The sequence below is a fragment of the Gymnodraco acuticeps genome, unplaced genomic scaffold (genome assembly GCF_902827175.1).
Source record: "Gymnodraco acuticeps unplaced genomic scaffold, fGymAcu1.1, whole genome shotgun sequence".
NCBI lineage: Eukaryota > Metazoa > Chordata > Actinopteri > Perciformes > Bathydraconidae > Gymnodraco > Gymnodraco acuticeps.
Window position 1 is genome coordinate 266,698 of NW_022990245.1, and position 15,380 is coordinate 282,077.

At 39.5% G+C, this 15,380-nt stretch overlaps 1 protein-coding gene across 1 annotated transcript; it reads right to left on the reverse strand.

The window, feature by feature from the left end:
* Positions 1 to 476: 476 nt before the first annotated feature.
* On the reverse strand, positions 477 to 12,854 carry psmg1 (proteasome (prosome, macropain) assembly chaperone 1). Its single transcript, XM_034220457.1, has 7 exons — positions 12,649 to 12,854; positions 10,049 to 10,152; positions 8,584 to 8,720; positions 6,647 to 6,709; positions 5,062 to 5,260; positions 760 to 890; positions 477 to 628 (listed from the first exon to the last, which is right to left on the reverse strand). Exons 1-7 carry the CDS (start codon positions 12,765 to 12,767, stop codon positions 551 to 553), a joined length of 831 nt encoding a protein of 276 aa, XP_034076348.1. The 5' UTR covers positions 12,768 to 12,854; the 3' UTR covers positions 477 to 550.
* Positions 12,855 to 15,380: the final 2,526 nt, after the last annotated feature.

Here is a 15,380-nt window from a genome sequence, read left to right on the forward strand (position 1 = left end):
ATACTATACACCTATAAGGATTAAGTAGTCTACCTTTATTTATTTCATTAATTTCTGTGGAGTAAACTAAAAATAATGTTATTTTTAAAGTCTGGATTACTATTAAAGATACAGCCAAATGATGGTAAATGAAAGGTCTGAACACAAACGGCTATTTTCACAAAATACAGGTAAGGAAGAAAACACTTGTTTTTTCGAACAAAAGAAGCCTATTAGTTTTTGAAATAGGTTAAAACTAATACATTCAAACGTAATACAGGCATAGAGTTTAATTAAAAATTCTTAAAACAACTGGAAAAATAATCTCAATGTTCACGATTAACAAACTAATTGACATTAATTTAATCTCTCATTTTAAACAAACTTCTTGCAGATATTCCATTAATTATTTTTGGTTAACTATGCAATTTGAACAACACAGAACATCTTAAATAAATACAATTTATTATTATCAATAATAATATCAAAACAAAGGCTTTCTTTACTTTAATTTCTTTATTAAAAAATGACAGTATTTAACCACTTGTGTAAATTCATTGCATAGACATTATCAGATATAAAGATTACTCTGGATGTTGGTGGTTCTGACGATCTTGCGGAGGATGTCTGCGCTCGGAGAAGGGTCCAACTAAAGAGACAGAGAGAAAGGAAAGCAGGGTCAAAGATGAGAACAACAGGAAACACTTAAAAAGCTTTTAAGTTTGTTATTCTGACCTTTAACAGAGCCCTTAGATGAGTAATAAACAAAAAGCAGCTCACCTTTATGGACTTGCCGAGTTTGGTTAGTGTGGGTTTGAATGTCTCCATGGTGACGGAGTCTGGGCCGATGACGTCGCTGTAACACTGGTAAACAATGGAGGGGATGCGGTGGACCTCACAGTGGTTCAGTACTGAAAAAGTAAGAAAGATTAAACATTCAGAATAGCTGAATACTGGACATGACCTCAAGGTCGTCAGACTTACAGACTCAAGATATTCCATCAGGACCAAAACCTCTCGCCACCTGAACAGTTTCTTCCCCTCCGCTACCGGCCTCATCAACAAGGCCCGGCCCCCCCACCTCAGCCACACATGTCAAACTCAAGGCCCAGGGGCCAAATCAGGCCCTTGGTGGATTTAATTTCGGCCCGCAGGATAATTTCTAATTCCTATTAGATCTGGCCCGCCGGTATATTGCACGCACACCTTCACTCCATCCTGAGGGTCTCCTCAGCTCAGAGCCTGACCCCAAACATTGATGAGCTTGCACCCAAGATGAGATGCCAAGTATCTGAACTAGCATCACAGAGCAGCACACTGACTTTACATGGATGTTTCCTTCTGCACTTTCTTTCTTGAGACAACAGGGCATGTTTGGTTTTCTCTTTGAGGGAAATAGTTTTTTTGAAGCTGTTGTTGGCCTGTGGAAAAATGTAATCATAATCATGTAGTCATTTTCTTTCTTACTAAGCAATAAACCCATTCAGATTTGTTTATTTTAAAGTATTACTCCCCGTAGATAGTGTGAGCAGCATGTATTTTTAAAGTGTGCACAGTAGATGTGCAGCAGGGACATGTTTGTAAACTAAAACTGAAATAATAAATCTGTGAAATAAAAGAAATAATAACTTTTAAGAAAAACTGAAATAATGACACCTGAGTAAAAACGGTATATCAGAACTGTGTTACAGACTCACATTTGCCAAGGACACCAGACTCAGACACAATCCCACATGACACAAGACTGTTAAACTCCTCCACGTTTACTATTCACGCATTTTATTTGTCTTAAGTATAGTATGTTGTATTATTGTTGGAGCAGTAGAGTTCAGATTTTCATCGCCAAAAACTCCCCTGTATCTATTTTGCGCATTACAGTGAAGCCTTTGACATGTTAATCTTTGTCTCGACTTTCAGTGTCTTTAAGTGCTTTGGGATAAAAAGGACTAAATCAAAACGAAACGGTACGTGATCTCCGCTGAGTGAAAAGAAGCACTAATGACACTAAATGTCATTGAGTTGGCAGAGGATTTTGTGCCAAGACATTTATAGTTTTCCTTGAATTACACACATCAGGAGCAGTTTGGGTTCACTGTCCCGCTCAAGGACAATTGAGATATGTAACAAATTAAACTGGCTAGCCCTGGATTAATTGATCCGACACACAAGGGGATAACTTCCCGTCACTTTCATTTATATCCAGGTAACATTATGGTGCTTTTGAGATTACTGAATAGCAATTGAAGCGTTCATTAATTCATTCGAGTGAAAATGACCGTGAGACTGTAATAAACAGTTAATGTTAGTTACTGAATAAAAGAAGATCACAGTCTTTCTTTAAAGGGGCCCTATTCTGCAAATGTTCAGGCTCATATCATTATGAAGTGTCTCTACTTTAAAGAGTCCTCTCCTGCTGATGTTCAGCTGTATATCATTATGAAGTGTCTCTACTTTAAAGAGTCCTCTCCTGCTGATGTTCAGGTGTATATCAGTATGTAGTGCCTCTACTTTAAAGAGTCCTCTCCTGCTGATGTTCAGGTGTATATCAGTATGTAGTGCCTCTACTTTAAAGAGTCCTCTCCTGCTGATGTTCAGGTGTATATCAGTATGTAGTGTCTCTACTTTAAAGAGTCCTCTCCTGCTGATGTTCAGGTGTATATCAGTATGTAGTGCCTCTACTTTAAAGAGTCCTCTCCTGCTGATGTTCAGGTGTATATCAGTATGTAGTGTCTCTACTTTAAAGAGTCCTCTCCTGCTGATGTACAGGTGTATATCACTATGTAGTGTCTCTACTTTAAAGAGTCCTCTCCTGCTGATGTTCAGGTGTATATCAGTATGTAGTGTCTCTACTTTAAAGAGTCATCTCCTGCTGATGTTCAGGTGTATATCAGTATGTAGTGTCTCTACTTTAAAGAGTCATCTCCTGCTGATGTTCAGGTGTATATCACTATGTAGTGTCTCTACTTTAAAGAGTCCTCTCCTGCTGATGTTCAGGTGTATATCAGTATGTAGTGTCTCTACTTTAAAGAGTCCTCTCCTGCTGATGTTCAGGTGTATATCAGTATGTAGTGTCTCTACTTTAAAGAGTCCTCTCCTGCTGATGTTCAGGTGTATATCAGTATGTAGTGTCTCTACTTTAAAGAGTCCTCTCCTGCTGATGTTCAGGTGTATATCAGTATGTAGTGTCTCTACATGTCTCCATGTTTTAATGTTCAAAAAGCTCTTTATTTTTCTCATACTGTCTGTGCTGCAGCACCTCTCTTCACCTTCTGCCTGAAACCAGAGCCCAGTCTGCTCTGATTGGTTAGCTGGCAGTCTTAGTTTTTTTACTAATTGTGTTATAATAACGTGTGCATACTTAGCAACTTACCACTTTATCTGCTGTTGTAATCATGTACATTTCCCCGTTGCGGGACAAATAAAGGATTTCTAAATTCTGATTCTGTTTTTCTGCACAAAAATACTGAGGTCTTCATTTGAGTGGCTATAGAGTGGTGCAGTGACACGTCCTAAAACCCGGAAGTAAGCTGCGCATGTGTTGCCTGGACAAAAACGCAATGCAATCTCTCCATAGGATTTGGGAAAATAGCTGGAAATAAGGTCTGTAGTTGAGACACATTTAAGAGACGGATCACATTTTGTTCTGCCGGATAATCTCCACATGTCTACCCTACTTTTATAATTTAATTGAATAAATCTAGTCGTCAGAAGCAAAATGCTGACGTTATGCTATAAAGGAACTACAGCAGGGTCGCTGCTTCAACGTCACGCCAACTTAAGATCTAAATGGTTCAAGTTGAAGCGATTGTTTTAACAGTTTGCAGGAGGCAGGTACTTGCTTTCAAGCAGAACACAGGGGAAAACAAACTTAGAGTGTTTACGTGTTCGGCGTAATGACGTACAACGGCCTCCACAACTTCTGTGGTCCTATTCAGCCACTTGGTAACTAGGGATGCCAGAAACTGACCATGATCAAATTCGAAAATCGGACAGCCCTGGCAAATATTAATCGATTATTCACCGCTGCTGGCTTCCTCCAAGTTTACAGTAAAACAAACTGGTGGTGTGACCAATGGCCATTTACAATTATTAATACTATTACTATTATTAGCATTAGTCTATATTTTGGTTGAAACTAAGCCAGAAAAAATAAATAAAAACATAAATAATAATAAAAATATATATAAATAAAATCGAAATTTAAAAAATAATTTTCGATTATGGAGACTGTAACGAATATTCGAAAAATCGAATAATCGCTGGCATCCCTATTGGTAACAACCATTGTTTTTCAGACACGTAAACTCTTCAGAAATCACCAGTCACTGCTGATGGATTTAATGTCGTAGAACAAAACGTGATCCGTCTCTTGAATGTGTCTCAACCACAGACCTTATTTCCAGCTATTTTCCTAAACCCTTTGGAGAGATCCCATTGCTTTTTATCGAAGGAACCGGAAGTGGTAAAATGCTAACTCACTTCCGGGTTTTAGGACGAGTCACTGCACCACTCTATAGGATTTCACATTTAGAAAACTGTGGCTTACTACACACAATAAACCCATTTTCTGGAATCAGCAGCACTCGGATTTACCAAGGCACTCCTGACAACAAAGTGCTTCCTCATGAACATAAAATAAAAGGTCACGCTGGAGCAGAGGGTTTAAAGAGAGTTTTTTCAATGGGTTTAATATGCAAACTTCCTGTCTCTTCTGCAATAATCAAGCTGCCCTTCTCCAAATATCTAGAGGCTGAAGAAGGAAAGCCGAGTTGTGCAGCTTTTAAGTGTTTCTTTGTGTAGACGGTAAAATCTGGAAAGCGGACTTCTGTTTTTTTTTAATGCACATATTTTATATTTCATGCCATTCTATTTCAATGTAAATACTGCTATATTGTATTTTTTAATGTTATTATAGTTTTCTTAAAATAGTTCTGTGTTTTTTTTATTTTTGTTTTACTTTTATGTATGTACCACGACACCAAGTCAAATTCCTCGTACGTGTCAACCTACCTGGTGATAGACCTGTTTCGGATTCAAGTGACGGCAGTTTGAGATGCGAGAGTCAGAGAGAACCAGTCGTACCTGCAGCCTGAAGTCCAGTCACTATGTTGGGCTGCTCCAGTGATTTGCAGACAGGCTTCCCAGAGAAAGCAGCGGAGTGGAGCGAGCGCAGGAAGGGAGCCGAGCTGCTGCTCAGGTAGTCGGCCGTCTTAAACTCAGACACAGAGCTCTCAGAGAGCACCGTCACATTCAGCTGTCTGAGCTGCAGGCAGTCAAACACCTGCAGGAGAGAGAGGGGCACAATTAGCTAAAACACAACAGCATGGGACAGGGACAGTTTCATCCCACAGGCCATAAGACTGTTAAACACCTGAACTTTTGAAAGAACATCCATAACATTAATCTGTTTGCAACTTATACAGTATATATATCAATATTCCAATTACTTGTATATAGACTATTCTGCACTATTTCATAACTACACTGTAGCTGTGGTCCTCAGTCAGTAGGGGCTTGGACTGGGGGCTGTAGGGTCGCCGGTTCAAATCCCCGACCAGACCTAAATATGGAGTGTGGACTGCTACTTGGAGAGGTCCCAGTTCACCTCCTGCCCTGCCGTGGTGTCCTTGAACAAGGCACCGGACACCCCCCTTCCCCCCCACTCCCATTGCTCCCCGGGCGCTGTACAATAGCTGCCCACTGCTCCTAGTGCTAGACTCCTGGTACTAGGGTGGGTTAAATGCCGAGAACACATTTCACTGTGTGCTGTGTGCTCTGCATGTGTGACCATTAAGGAGGGTTTCATCCCTCCCTATTCTATTCTACATATGACAATAATAATAACTTAGATTTATATAGCGCCTTTCAGGGGACCCAAAACAGCAAAGAACAGGAGTAAAACAAACATGTGGTTTATTAAACTACCATTTACATTTTCTATTGAACTTACAGCATTGTTTAATCATTGAAGTGATAATGCTTGACTTACATGTTTTAATTTACATTTTTTATAAATCTCCCTTCCTCCCCTAAAGTTACTCTTACCCCAAAAACACGTCGGTCAGGACAGCTTGCACATCTTCCGGCGCAGACTGAAAACTCATCTCTTTCGACTCCACTTCGAGCGATATAATTACTAACAAAGCACTTATATACTAATAAAGGACTGGCTTATCTAAAGCCAGTTGAGTAGCACTTGAAATGTTTGGCTCTATGAAACCTGATAATACTTATATGATTCTGTTTTCTTCAAGGTTGTGTCTTCTTGGTCGAATGCACTTATTGTAAGTCGCTTTAGATAAAAGCGTCAGCTAAATGCAATGTAATGTATCTCACCCTGAAAAGTCCCTGTATGTTTGGCTTTGTCGTTCTCCAGTAAACATTGATTAAAGTGTACCATTATACAACTAACTAGCTCCCCTGTAATTACGTACAGGACAACATTTTTCTGTCTGTTATAATCGTGTTGTGTGCCCTTTCTTTCCAACAGGCTTTGAGCTGACGTGCCGATAAACTTCTCCTGTTTCTACATCGATATGCTTCATAGTTGTAGGAAAACGGATATAAATCTGCTACCTGAGGAGAGAGAGCTGCTCCTACATTTCCCTGAATAACAACATCATCTACTCACAGTGCCATCCGTCTGATTTGTGTTGTATAAACATACCTTTTCTGTCCATTGGAAAAGCTGGTCTTCTGCAAGGTAGCAAGTCACTTGGCATATCAAAACCTTCAGGGAAAGAAATACAAGAGATATATTATGCAACGTTTTTCAATTAAAGACATGCTTTTAATTCTCATATAGTCTGTGTTATAGAAATGCAAACAAGAGGGAGTATCTTTTAAAAAGGGCCCTGTTATGCTTTCAAATTCATATCTTCTGTCTCCCCTGTGACATGTCTCCATGCTTTAATGTTCAAAAAGCTCTTTATTGTTCTCATACTGCCTGTGCTGCAGCACCTCTTTTCACCCTCTGTCTGGAACCAGAGCCCAGTCTGCTCTGATTGGTTAGCTGGCCTGCTCTGTTGTGATTGGTCAACGGCTTAGAGATGTCCCGCCCCTTAGCCTATCACGTAGAATGTGTTGGATCCATAGCCAATAGAAGTGCGAGTGTTACAAAGATGTCACGATGTTACAGAAGTAACAAAGGAGTCCATGTGAGGCGTTTCAGGGAGGGGGGAGAGAGACTCCCTCTGGTAGGAAATTTGAGAGTTTAGCCTTTGCAGACCATTTACATGCACTGAAAGCTATATAACACACTACAGGAATGGGATAACCATTCTTTTACTTCTAGAGAAAGGTCACTCTGCTGACCATTTTGTTATCTAGCAGACACTGGCAAATCAATGTCTAAAGTGCTTAATAATGCTTCAAAATGTAAATAAACTATATTAAATAAACACAGTCCGATCACAGGGCTCCCCAGTGGATAATTGACACATTATGCTAGCGCTGCATTATTTATATTATTGATTAATCAGCGGATTATTTCTTGATGAACTGTTTGCTCTCCGTCGGCAGAAAACTGTGAAAAAGCCGAGCACCGTGTTCCGGAGCACAAAGTGACGTCTTCAGGTGTCTGATGTGAAGCGCAGTAAATCAGTGATGTATAAACTAATGGGTGATTGCTGCAGTATCTGTTGTTCACAGCTGCTTCCCACTGTTTGAGAATCTTCTCCTTCAGCTCATTAAATCCCTGCAGCCGTCAGAACACAAGTGTGTAATAAATCTGACGCGGCACACATCAGACGCCCGTTATAACTCTGTTTTCTGACACTTTATGGGAGAGGCGGCGGATTACCAGGGCTCATTAATCCTGTGTTCGTGGCCTACTTTCCAACTTTTAAAGCTGAAATGGGGTTTCATATTATGTTTTTGAAATGATGCTGACATGACTTCCAGTACAACATACACTACAAAGGTGTTGGATTCATTAACTTCTACTAACTATAAAAACGGCTTTAACAGATGTTTTTATGATTTATTTAAATGTTCATTAGACGCATCTTGTTGTGAAAATACTGAATGTCCTCTTCCAATATGAGAGTAACATGATAACAAAGGTATCCCAACTGTAGCTGTGAACATGACAGGATGTGTGATTACCTAGAAGAGCATCAGGACTGCTTTAGGCAGATGATAGCTATGTGATTAACATGATGATTCAGCCTCTATGGAGAGAGACATCAAGCATGCTCATTTCTGACGTGGAGCTAATCTGAAGTAAACATTGAAGACTGCTTTCTATTCCTCCATCTTGTGACTGTGTAACTCCCTCTCTTGGATATCAGCATGTGAAGGACACTGCTCAGGAACTAGTTGATGCTCTGTATGTGATGCTACTTCCATTCTGGAGAGGATCACAGATACATGGATCCTGAGGTTGAAGCTCAAGCCGGGGACCAGGGAGATATTTCTAACACATCTGCATTTCTTTGATCTATCTAATTTCCTCAGGACTTTCCTCCTGTTCGTAGCTTGACAGTGAACTGGGGAGGATCGTTATAATAGGCTCCTGATAAACTAATAAAACAAATGAAAGCTCAGCAGTAAAGTCCGTACACTGAATGATTATTGAGTTCACAGCACTGTGGGGTCACTCACTGCTGGGTTGTCCTTCGGTCTGTAGAAAACACAGGTCGACTCCTCGCTGGCGACCCCCCCGCTCCTCTCGTTCCACACCGATGCTCGTCCCAGCGCGTCCCAGTTTTCAGAGGTGAGAGCGTACACTGACAGAAACCCTGTGGAGACGGATGAGAACTCAACAGCAGCTCAAACGTCAGACAGACCTACAGTACATTTATAGCGCTCTCCTCACAGCGGACATTGGAACAGGTATCTGCTATGATTCAGGTCTGACCAATTAATGTATAACATATTTAAAAAGTTAATCATTTAAGGTGTTTCTGGGAAAATGCCTACTATTTATTGGTTTCATCCGATGAACGGTTAGCTTTAATTAGCTGTAGCCTATGTGACGTTGAAGGGGTCCCTGAACTTATCCAAATCCTAATGATGGGTCAGAAGAAGCCTTTTGTAATCTTTTTGTGTTGTTAGGTTGCAAAATAGTACAATCATAATTCATATTAAGAGAGCAAAATCAAACTTTTGTTACACTGAACATGTTCACAGTTGCAAGATGAAAACAAGATGCAGTTCAAGCCAGAGTCCTGCACGGGTCTGATTTTCAAGACCCGCTCCCGCCCCGCAACGTGCAATACCGAACCCGCCCCGCTACCCACACATATTGCCAATTAGTTCCGCAACCCGACCCGTCGGCACAAGATCCGCAACCCGACCCGATCTAGGATGACACCAGAAGCCTCCCAGACGTTGGATTTCGCTCTTGAGGAAGTGTTATTGAAAATGCTGTATTCTCCGCTAGAGAGCTTCACCTCAGCCATTTCGAATGTGGCGCGCTCAGCAGCAGATTGATGCGCTGCAGAGGTTATGATTATGCGCGGTCCCGCGGGGGAGAGGTCTGAGGATTTAAACATTAAACTAAATTATTATTATTTTAATATATTTATTATGCAATACCCGCGACCCGACCCGCATCTTCTTTGTTTTACCCAGAACCGAACCCGGAAAAAAGCGTTTGAAAAAATACCACCCGCGAATCACCTTTTTTGCGGGTCACCCGTCGGGTACCCGACCCGATGCAGGACTCTGGTTCAAGCTGACATTGTGTACTTTACCATACTGTGATGATATTACTATTTAGTTCCAACATTTTATTGACAAACAATCCAATGATGAAATAAGGAACCACATTCACTAAATCAACCTCAAGTTAAAATATTCAATGTAGCTCTTCTATCAACAATGCCTGGCCTCATTATGTAATTTAGTTCTTGATGGGTTCTTGTCCTCCTGTGCATTTGTTTTTTCTGTTTGTTTTGCTGAACTGAAAATCTGTGTTATCTCAGAGTTAATGGCGCTGGATTGCTCCATGTTCCAACGTCCTCTGAGGGAACATTAACGTTTCATGTGATCTGTAATAATATTGGGTGTTCTTTCAGAAAGACTCAATAATGGTAATGCAACATTCAGCTGCTCTGACACTTACTGGCGGCGTTGTGTCCCACAGCGAGGATGAAGTCTGAACACGGCAGCTTGTTTCCGGACTTCAGCGACTCGGAGACTTCGGGGCTCCAGTGCAGATGAACCTCCCTGATCAATGAGGGACGGGGGTTAGGAGAGAAGCAACTGTTATACAAAACACTGCACAACTAAATATTTATAGACTAAAGTCCACTTAGTATCCAGCTGCCTGCAAGTAACGACCATTTTTTCCTTAAATCATTTTCCATATAGGTCTCTAGCAGATTTGACACAACATTTTTATGGTTATTTCTCATATTTTATTTTTAATGACATCTTTGTCTACTTAACTTAAAGGTGGGGTAGGTAAGAATGGAGAAACCAGCTCGAGTGCGCTAGAATTAGAAAATACACAGCAGGAAAAAATCTGCCCCTTCCTTCAGACTTCCTTACAGAGCCCCTCCTCCAACACACACGAACGCGCACATGACCAATGAGGGCACGAGATAAGTTTGTGCACAGATGGAAGGCTGACAGGCAGGGTAGGCCATCCAGTTACCTGCCGCGGGCCGGCTCAGATGGTTCGTCGTGCTTTTTACAGCGCCACGGCTTCCACAGATGAATTTTTTGTATGTATTTATTGTCAAAGCATTTCATGTATTCATTGCTATCGGGATGTTAAGAGCATTCCATGGAATATAACAAAAAGTGTTTCTGAAGTGAATTACCTACCCCACCTTTAAGCACTCCTTAAGGCCACGATAATCAAACCCCCCCTCTCCTCAGAAGAGATTGAATCAGGTACTTTACTTTGAGGTATTTGGACTTGTCAATTGCATGCTATTTTGTACATCTACTGAGTAATCTAGGAAATAGTGTGCTTTTTAAGCCAACTTTATTCGACAGCTCAGTTCAATCTTGCAACCCAGGTCCCGTAGGCATCAGGTTCACCAAATATGTGCTTAAACTGAACGTAAATTGCTTTTTAAAGTCTGCATCACAGGCACAGACTGTGTGTAGATCAGGGGTGTCAAACTCAATTTTGACACCCCTGGGGCCGAATCCCGTCCATGACTTCATTTGATGTGGCCCCACAAGAGCTTGCAAAGAATATAATATGTTTATTATACGGTTCCATGCCAATTTACAGAAGCACGTTGCCATAAACTACATGTCCCACAATGCATCTCAAATGTGATTTTTTTTTTCTCAGAAGTTGCCTTTCTTTAAAAATGTTACTTTTTTTCAAAATTTCATTTATTTTTCTTGATTTTGATTTTTTCTCCAGAATTTGGCTTTTCTTTTTTAAATCATTTTGTGACGTTCTCACTGAAGAGAATTGCAATTATTTGCCCCAGACTTCTGCTTTCAGATGTAGTTAATTAAGTTATTACTCTATCCGATAATAATCCAATGCAGAGGCAATAATGTTATATAATACATTATTTTATATTACATTTTTATATGTATTTTTATATAGTCTTATATATAAAACTGGCCCTTTGAGTGCTACCATGATGCTAATGTGGCCCGAGATGAAATTGAGTTTGACACCCCTGGTATAGATTGAATAATAGTATAGTAAGAGTTCTGCAAGGAAGAACCTTGGATGGGAGTGGATTTACATAAAGGTAGCAATTGTTTAGCTGAGAGTGATGTACTTAGCAGAGGTCTAAGCACATTTACTCAAGTACTGTACTTTTTTGAGATACTTGTACTTTACTAGAGTATTTCCACTATATGCTACTTTGTACTTCTACTCCACAACAGTTCAGAGGTAAATGGTGTACTTTTCCTCCACTACATGTGTTTAATACCTTTAGTTACTTTACAGATCTGGATGAATGATGTGAAATATAATCAAGTGTTAAATCAGACTTTAGTTCCACCTGGAGTAAATCCACAAGCTACCCTGCAGTATACAAAGTCATTCAAACTAGCTGCACCTTTACCAGCTTTGAGAACACTTTCATGATCAATCATTATAAAACATATCATATATATTATTCTGAAATGGACCAATCTGCACAACGACTACTTTTACTGTCGCTACTTTCACTATATTTTGATGAGAATACTTTTCTACTTTTACTTGTAACAGAGTATTCCTACACTGTGGTACTTCTACTTTCACTCAACTATAGGATCTGAGTACTCCTCCCACCTCTGCTGGTTATAATGCCATACACACATCATGCTGCAGGATTGTTTTAGTGATCATTAACATTGTTTGAATCTGAGCCGTTATTATACGTTTTTAACTGGTTTCTATTGAGTCTTATTCACTTTTTCACTCAGCTTTGGATTCCATAATGTACCCATCTTCTATTTGATTGTAAAAAATAAACCAAAGCAATACAAATATTGTCACAAAAAGGAAATCAAGGGGTGGGTGTTACTGAAATGTCATGTGTCATGTTAGCTAGCTAGAGCCTGGAAGATGCTAACTCAGATCAACGTGTTTTACATACAACTGTAAATACGTGTATAATGCTCACATACAATATAACGTCTTACAACTTATTTCACATGACTTGATTAAACTGTCTGTCGTCATTAAACTAATATTACATGTCCATGCTTCCTGATTTCCAGTCCTTATGCTAGCTGGCTAACGTTATTTACCTCTTTTCCTCCAGTTCTCTGAGGATTTCTGCATCCTCTTCGTTCTCATCGACCTCCTCTTCGTCTTCCTCCACAGCCCGGGAATACACCGACAACACTTCACCGAAAAACGTCGCCATAATCACTTAGTTTACTAAAGGAAAAGCGAAAGTTTACTTAGTGGTTCAGACTTGCAGATATGAAAATACTTCCTCAACTTCCGCCGGCAGCGACACCCCTTCAAAATAAATTCTCAACGCTTGAATCCTTCAGAATAAAATAATAACTTCCACAAACTAAAGCCAAGATAAGGTACACATTATTTTAAGGACTTATCTTGAGGTACATAACGTTGTACAGGAGCATTGACACGCCAAAAGGTTAGTTATACCTGATAACAAATTACTTAAATTACATAAATTGAACAATCTAAAAGCCTGAATAGATAGAAATGGGCTTTTATTACATTTTATAGTTGCATTTTTGCAGAGGTGGGAGAAGTACTCAGATCTTGTACTTAAAGTGCACTTATCGTGCTATTTTTAGGCAATAGCATAGGTCTCAGATATATACAAATATATATATTTTTTAAATGTCTATGAAGTGTTTTGCTCAAAATACCAAACAGATCACCCATTCTAGCCATGCCTCATATCCCTCTATTTCACTTCCTGTTTCAAAAGTGCTGATTTTGGGTATAAAGCTTTAAAAAAAAGAATTGATTAAAAAAAAAGGAGGGGGCTGAGCTCATGCCGGACCTGGCAGCTACTGTCTAAACTAAATACTGCCGTGATGAAACGCGATATCATGGATTATCAAGGATTATTTCTGAAACAGTATGGAGCTCAAAGGCTTTCTCTCTTGCCGGTTATACCACAAGGTGAGTACCTTTTTATTTTCACACTCATGCTCTCCAGTACAGGTTAGCTCCGAGTGTTAGCGATGCTAATGTAAACACCGACCATATTACGTCCAAAACAGTCGGGCATTGTTTATGATAGCAACGTTTCTAATAGGGCCGTGGGTGTAAAGCCAGCCTACATTTCCGATATTACGTCATATCGGACGCAAATCTGGATCAGCTTCGTTGTATCCCCGTTTTTTTTAGATTTGGGCGCGGAGGAAAAGAGAGAGGGTTTTATTTTCTGACGCTGCGTGAGTTCCCCGACACACCGGGGATACATATTTATGTATAAAAGACATAAAAAATGCATTTTGCATGATAGGTCCCCTTTAAACTAAAGTAAACTTAAGTAAAAGTAGAAGTAGTGTATAAATATTCTGTTACAAATTAAAGTCCTGCATTCAAAATGTTACTCATTAAAAGTAGAAAAGTATTATCATCAGAATCTTGTTAAAGTAGCGACAGTAAAAGTAGTGATTGTGCAGACTGGTCCATTTCAGAATAATATATATGATGTGTTTTTTAATGATTGATCATTAAAGTGTTCTCAAAGCTAGTTTGAATGACTTTGTATACTGGAAGGTAGCTTGTGAATTTACTCCAGGTGGAACTAAAGTCTGATTTAACACTTGATTATATTTCACATCATTCATCCAGATCTGTAAAGTAACTAAAGGTATTAAATACATGTAGTGGAGTAAAAGTACAAAGTAGCATAACATGGAAATACTCAAGTAAAGTACAAGTACCTCAAACAAGTACAGTACTTGAGTAAATGTACTTACTTAGTATGATCCGCTTTCCAAGGTTATTGACATCTACTATAAATATCCTCCAGCTATCGACATATGAATTAATCATACCTCATATTATATAACATCATCTTTATTTCCCTTGAAGGGATATGCTGCAGAAAACCCATTTCCTCAAATGCTCCATACATTTTCATTTAACACAAAACGCTAATCAAAGGTAACTTTCCTTAAATAGTAATAATCTTTTCTCAGACAACAATAATTGAATAAATTATAATATTAAGAGACAGATTTAGCTATGATGGGTTATGACTTCTTACAGTAGTTTATCTTAAAGCTGGACAAAGGTGAAAAGTAAGTGTTGGAATAAATATCAACTGATAACAGATTGCATTACACAGATGTGGTCGATACAGTAGGGAAAAAGCGTATACAGTGTGCATAGATTTATGTTTCACAGTAATAATATTGACAGGTTACAAAAACCATAGTGTGTATTTTACTCACATTGTGAATTCATGTGCACCTGTGGTTTAAAGATACACCCAGCATTTATTTTCATCACTGTGATACGAGTTCCTACAAGTAAGGTGTGCATGAATATTTCAAAAGCACAGAAACACCATCAATTGAGCAGCTCAAACAAACAGAGACATGCAACACCAGTCGCTGCTCACAATCCCTGCTGGGAGCTCAGAGCGGCATGCACGAGTACGGCCTGTCCCTCATTCTGCCTGAGCTGCTCGCTTAAATCAATCAATCATTTAAGGCCTGTGTCTCTAGAGGTTTCACATGTATGGCTATACAATTCATATAGGGGCTTGAATGTGACAATTAGCACAGGGAATCTTGATGTGCTATTTTTAGCCCCTTTGTGCTAATTAAGGTTAAATCTGACATAGCGCATGACATCTTAGTGGCGATGAATAATTAACACAGGTGGAAGAAAGCAGGAAAACACGATTCTTGAAGGATTCTGGCACATCCTTCAGTTGTACAGCTAGATGGAAACATAAGCCAAGTCATGTTAGGGGAAATTGGCTTCAAGATGACTGCAGAACATCCATCCTTTCCATTGTGTTGTATAATTCATT

Coding starts and splice junctions, on each gene's coding strand:
- psmg1 (XM_034220457.1), bottom strand. CDS start 12,767: ATGGCGACGTTTTTCGGTGAAGTGTTGTCGGTGTATTCCCGGGCTGTG. Junction 10,153..12,648: donor AGAGAACTGGAGGAAAAGAG/GTAAATAACGTT, acceptor CTCATTGATCAG/GGAGGTTCATCTGCACTGGA. Junction 629..759: donor AACTCGGCAAGTCCATAAAG/GTGAGCTGCTTT, acceptor CTGTCTCTTTAG/TTGGACCCTTCTCCGAGCGC.